This window comes from Acyrthosiphon pisum, chromosome A3 (assembly GCF_005508785.2).
Source record: "Acyrthosiphon pisum isolate AL4f chromosome A3, pea_aphid_22Mar2018_4r6ur, whole genome shotgun sequence".
NCBI lineage: Eukaryota > Metazoa > Arthropoda > Insecta > Hemiptera > Aphididae > Acyrthosiphon > Acyrthosiphon pisum.
The window spans coordinates 9736972-9743421 of NC_042496.1; the positions used below are offsets into that span (position 1 = coordinate 9736972).

General features: G+C 29.9%; 1 protein-coding gene across 2 annotated transcripts; it reads right to left on the reverse strand.

Annotated features, from left to right (window-relative positions):
- Nucleotides 1-1451: 1451 nt before the first annotated feature.
- On the reverse strand, nucleotides 1452-6450 carry LOC100158995 (tectonin beta-propeller repeat-containing protein). Of its 2 annotated transcripts, XM_008184308.3 has the most exons (11): nucleotides 5474-6450; nucleotides 5048-5356; nucleotides 4445-4627; nucleotides 3881-4033; nucleotides 3717-3809; nucleotides 3441-3621; nucleotides 3110-3312; nucleotides 2925-3050; nucleotides 2433-2542; nucleotides 2156-2356; nucleotides 1452-2037 (listed from the first exon to the last, which is right to left on the reverse strand). In XM_008184308.3, exons 2-11 carry the CDS (start codon nucleotides 5273-5275, stop codon nucleotides 1911-1913), a joined length of 1605 nt encoding a protein of 534 aa, XP_008182530.1. In that variant the 5' UTR covers nucleotides 5276-5356; nucleotides 5474-6450; the 3' UTR covers nucleotides 1452-1910. The 2 variants fall into 2 exon arrangements, with proteins under 2 accessions (XP_008182530.1, XP_001947613.1); XM_001947578.5 differs by having other exon boundaries at nucleotides 5048-6449.

A 6450-nucleotide genomic window follows, 5' to 3' on the forward strand; every position in this document is an offset into this window, starting at 1 on the left:
ATAATTAAATAATACTATATTATTATATTATGATCAAGTATTTTCTAATCTATGTTATACTGCTAAGAGGAATAAAAATGATTACTATATTAGTAAGTGCTCATGCACTTGAGTAAAAAAAAATGTGTCTGATTGTTTAGAGTTCACTTAACTAGACTTTGTCGAAATGTCCTAAAATTTAATTGAACAAATTAAGGCCTGCGAGTTAAATATTAATTTTCTCTTATATATACATTATAGGAATCTATTTAAGATTTTGAGTGGAGTGAGTAATTACGTTTTTTTACAAATCTTGAATTATATCTATAATGCTTTATGTAAGTGCGTTAATAGTTTCACAGAGCAAGAATTAGTAATAACTTATAAGTATTAGCTACCGTTAACAATAATCTCAAAACTATAGTAACATAATATTTACTTAAGAGGATGCCACACCTACATGTTTTTTCTGCGTTTTACAAACATACTACACACAAAATGTGTGTTACTATAACTTACTAGCTTTAATATTTGAGTCGATTGGCTATAATTAAATTTAAAGACGGTTTAATTTGATATTTTATTTTGAAGTAAGTTAAGAGTATTTTAAAATTGTACATTATTATTTTGCTTAAAAATGTATATATTGATAAAAACTAAGAAGATGCCCTAGATAATATTCTTACTTTTAAGTTGGATCAATTCTCTCTAATACAATACTAAACTGGTTCTGCTGAATGCACATTTTCTATTTTGTATGTTTCTAATTAGTAGACAACATGTCATGTAAGTGTGGTGTTCTAAATTCTAATATTTTGATAGTTGAAAGTATAATTGTTAAGAGGATGTCAGCGCACTATTTGTTTTCTCTCTCTGGCCCATGCGCAAGATAGACAAAACACATTTACGCAGAATATTTTTTTCTATGTTTTTAAGTAATCTTAGAGTAAAATCACCTATTACAAAAAGATAGAGAATAATATTTTTGAGGGAATGACATATCAATTTGTATAAATATTGTCTCAAAACAACTTAAACATAATTTAAATTTAAATTTGTTTGTTTATTTTGAAGGTCGAATACAAAATCAAATAACAATAAAATATAAAATTGATATGTCATTCCCTCAAAAATATTATTCACTATCTTTTTTGAAATAGATTATTTTACTCTAAGATTACTTAAAAACATAGAAAAAATGATTCTGCGTAAATGTGTTTTGTCTATGTTGCGCATGGGCCAGAGAGAGAAAACAAATAGTGTGTTGACATCCTCTTAATTGTAAACCAACTAGAATTTAAGTTTGATCATTAGAGCACTAAATTTGAAGACTATCAAACTATCAAACATTTTAATGTAAGTACCAAGAATGGCATAATGATGACTGACATATGTGCATTTGTGTTAATTAGTAAATTAATGCATTACTCATTAGTCATTAATTTTACATTATATAAATTATAAAAATATAATATTAAAATATTGTTTTTTTATTATTTGTACAATTATTACATTTTTACAAAAGTTATTTAAAAAAAAAAATTAAAATACAAAGTAAATATTTAGTTTTTAATTAATGAAGATTAATTTTTCTGGTGGAATTATTTACATACAAGGTCCAATATTGGCTATATTCAAAATCCTGCCAAGCAAGTCTTAACAAGCATCCTTAACTTCTTCTATTGTCTTGTGTTGGAGATTAAAACTATTAAACGGTTGTTGTTTTATAAATAACTTCTAACATCCAATTGTACACATTTATTCACTGAGTCCTGACCTTGGATCATATTATACAAGATGATCTAATGCCTTGTCATAATGATTGTAGTACAGGTCTGATTTTATTTTATCTTTATTATAAATCTTTAATTACCAAAATTATTTATGAATAGAAAATTGAAGAATTGCATGAGTTACTCGTATGATCCTGATTATAAAGCAAAAGAAGTGATTTGTTGAAATTCTTTTTCTTTTAACCTCAACACAATTAATTTGTCCAATATTTCTCGCCTCCATTTGCTTTTAAAAATAGTTTCTCTATCATTTGGAGAATTAAACCTACAAAATATAATTAATTTTTAATTAAATTAAATTCCATAATATCACATTGAATGGTACATATTATTTGATTTTATATTATGTAGGACATTGATTATAAATAAGTTTATATAATTACCATTGTGAAATAAAACAAACATCTGGTTCAATTGAGCCTCCCACTACAGAACTCCAAAATGTTTTTGGTTTTTTAATTGAACTATTATTTTGAAGTTCCATAAATGAATCCGGTTTAGCTTCCATGCCAATTAAAGACCCAATGCTAAGTTTAGGACTCCAAGCAGACACTCGGCGTTGAGAAGGATTGATTTCTTTTGCACTAAAAATTAACAACTAAAATTTAAAATCTTTTCTTATTCATAAGTAGGTAATAATGTAGATGTTCAAGGGTATACTTCAAGTTTAAATTATTTTTTGAATCATTTCCAACCAGACGTGTTGGGGCAGAATGTGAAGGCTCAGTAAATGATGATGATATCCATGATTCTATCCCTTCCTGTTTTGTCTTTAAAAAAACAAATATAATTTCATTTTGTACACATTTTTAGTTAGTTAAGAGAATGTTTAATATTAATATGTAGTGTTAGATTAAAATTTGGATCTAATACATACTTGCGAATATAAGATTGCATTTTACAATTTTAAATTAGCATGACTTATGAAATCAGTGGCGTACACATGGGTAATAGTGGGGGGGATGTTAAACCCCCCTTCTGATATTTTTTTTACTATATTATAATGAATCAAATTTTAAAAATATTTTGATATGAACTATATTATAAAAATTAAATATAAATAGGTATATAATTTTTTAACATAACCATTTTCATTTTCCATTGAATTTAATATATGTGTACTCCACTATAAGAAATAAGTTAAAATAATACCTCTTTTTCTTTAGGTTGTTCAATTTCAATGGATGCCTGTATATGAATCCACTTTTTCCCAGTAGGATAATTTTTAGATATATCAGTCCTAAAATATAAATGCCTATCTAAGCCCACTGAAAATACCTGATAATAAAAAAACATTATTTATTCAAGAAACTTTGAATATAGTTTGCAGAATTTACTTGGTCATTTGGGGTTACGGAGACTGAAAACATAAATGTGTTTAATTTCACCCAACAAGTTCCTTCACTAAGATTTTGATCAATCCCTTTTCTATACCATACTCTAGAATCATTAGTAATTGCCCACACTGAATGAAACCCGACTGATAATTGAGTTATTTTGGAATCTGCTTCTGGAGATCCAACTATAATCCATTTTTTACCTTAAAAATTATTAATACAGCATTATTGGTGATAAAAATTAAATAGAAACCAATAAATTAATTTTCAATCTATAAAAATTGCAAGTAGGTATGTAGTAGCGAGTAGCCAGTAAGTATATTTTACTGACCTTGTGGAGTTTCAGCACTGACTTCTTTTCTGACTAGTATGATACCACTCCATAAAACTACCCAAACAGAACCCGACGGACCACAATCAATATATCTGGATTCACTGCCCTCTTTAGTCGGAACACAGACCCACAAACAGCCTTCGGGCCACATTTTGTTTACGTTCTTACGGTAGAAAATCTGAAATTCAAAATCTTTTAGAACAAAAATTGTATGCTTAAGTATTTGTATACAAATTCCATGACCTATTAAAAAGTATATAAATGTCTACTTACCCTTCCTTGTGCTGTCACCGCCCATACCATAATGACACCAAGTTGAGCTCCGGGTATCTTATGCCCTCCAATGCTAACGCAAATAAATGGTTCCTACACGGTGGTAAAATTAAAAATATTATATACATCCGTCTACATACGGTGAATTTATTCGGTTCAAAGACCTGAGTAAAATCTTTGTGTAAAGGAGAAATTATACACCAAGAATTCATGCCTGTGTATATCCGATTCCTGTACCATTTTCTTCTCCTAACGCATGAATTCCAGCGTTTGGTTGGATAAAACTTTGCACAAAAATCGACCGCATATGTCCAACCCTGATGACAGGAAAAAAAATGTTCAATAACAATTCATGCAATACTAATATTAATATATTATTATAATGGCGTGTATAATAACTGTAATCATATAATATGTGGTTTGGTCTACCTCGGCTACCTACCCGTGATCACGGCAGACGCGAACTTAAAAATGAAAAAAGGGAAGGGCTAAACGAAAACATTTTCTTTTATATGTAATATTTTTTATTCGTTTTTTAATTGTTTTTTTCTCCACAAACCATATTATAAATAGATAAATCTACAATATTGCTATTTTTGAATTTTAAAATAGCAAATAAAAGTTTTACGCATTTTTTCGAAAAAAAAAATTCAAATCTTAGGAAAAGGGAGGCTCATATTGTGTCGGGGGCCCAATCATTAGTTTGACCATACATATATATATCTTACGCTATTGTCTAAATCGTTTTCCTCGAAAGTAGTCTCCAACTTCCACTCATGTTCCCATTGCCAGACAAAAGAGGGCAACTTTATATTCTCCTTCAATTTTTCTTCTTTACCGTTTTCCGATGACCAACAATATCTATCAGTGGGCAAAAGTCTTTTTGAAAAACTCCCGACGGGCATCCATCGCTATATCGACAACAATATAGTTAATATAATATATTATACAAAATATTATTCATGTACCCATACTCTATATAAATATTTATAGTAAATTCTCGCATTAGTATAATTAGTATATAGATATGGAATATATCAATAAAAAATATATCACCCACATTTATATAAATTTTATAACAGTTTACAGGGCGATTGTTTCGGTAATATTTTAGTGGCATACGTATCTTCCACTTTTTTTTTTTACCTAATTTAAAGTCACAAGTGTCAACTGTCAAGTATAACAACTTGCAATAGACTTATTAGATAAAATAAAATAATTATTAATCTTTTATCTATATGATTGGATCATCATAAATTCATAGAATTAAGTATTAAGTATATAATTTATGATTCATGGTCAAATGTAAATCATCACCGCTGCTAACCTACCTCGTTTTCATATACTTCTTCCTTGATCCGTATCGCTCCGTCCAAGTTGTGCACCAAAAGATACGTCTGGTTGTCGCCTCCGATGGACCACATGTAATTCTCGATGGCGGAAATATGTTTCAAATCCATGCCGATGTGGGGAAAAGGTTTCCATTGGTCATCAAACGCAGACAGTGTGAAAATCTTCCCGTAGTTATTAATAGCCAATACGCATTGCAATTCGTTCATCTTATCGCGGTGCAAATCATTCAACCGGTAGTCTTAGTAACTAGGTAGGTAGTCTTCTATACCTACTGTTTAATAGCCCATCTATCGATGCACGACGCCACGATGGATTGTTAATTGTTATTAACCAAAATATATTATTGGCAACATCATACCTAGGTAGATAATTAATACCTAATAGTTTAAAGTTGTCATACTTACGCAGTTTTGCGTTAAATATAATGCCACGGCTCTGGTATTATTATCGTTATTCTGTGAATCTGTGATAAGTGACTCGGCGAACGTACGAAAAATCAATAGGCATGAACCGAATAGCGCACCCACCGAGCGAACCACCCCGTGTGCAGCATGCGCGTCGTACGCAGGATTCCCAACTATAATTTACGTTTAAACTTGAAATATTTGTGGTAACTGGTGAGAAATACCTATGTGGCTATATCAATTTGTTGCTAGTTTAAAAAAATCCCCGGAAATAAAATCCAAAATCCTCAAAGTAAATACCTACTTAATAATCTTAACTTTAAGTTTTATAAGAAGTCAATTTATTCCGGTAACGTAGGTAGGTATATAGAAATAATTTCTTAGGTGGGCTGTATAATAAGGTAGAAGTGATCTATAATATAGCACCTATAGGCTTAGATGCTACTATATATTTAACAGTTTAAATAAAGGAAATTTGCGATTTGTGGTGGGGGCTGCATCACCCCACCACTATATATATGCCACTGATTCACTCTAATTTTAAATTAACGTGATCTGAGCTCAAATTTTTTGTTTTTTTTTCGGATAAGGATATTAAAATAATAAAATGACAAATATTTATATATTATATTACTGTGTAAATGTTTTTTGTGACACACCACACACTCTATATTATTTACCGTTTCCACTGCACGAAATGAACAAATTTTCATGAATAATCGATTTCGTATACGAGTAGTTATACCAACTGTTCCGATCAGACAGTGGCGCAAATAGGGGGGGGGGGGCTTAGCCCCCCACCCCAAAAAAAAAAATCACTCAAAGCCCCCTCGAAAAATAATAGTATACCATTCTTAAAAGTATGTGCTTATAAATTATAATTTAAAAAAAAATGTGTTGGGGCTTAAGCCCCCCTAAACTTTCTTCTTTTTGCACCACTGCGATTAGACATCAAAATTATATTACAATAAATAAGT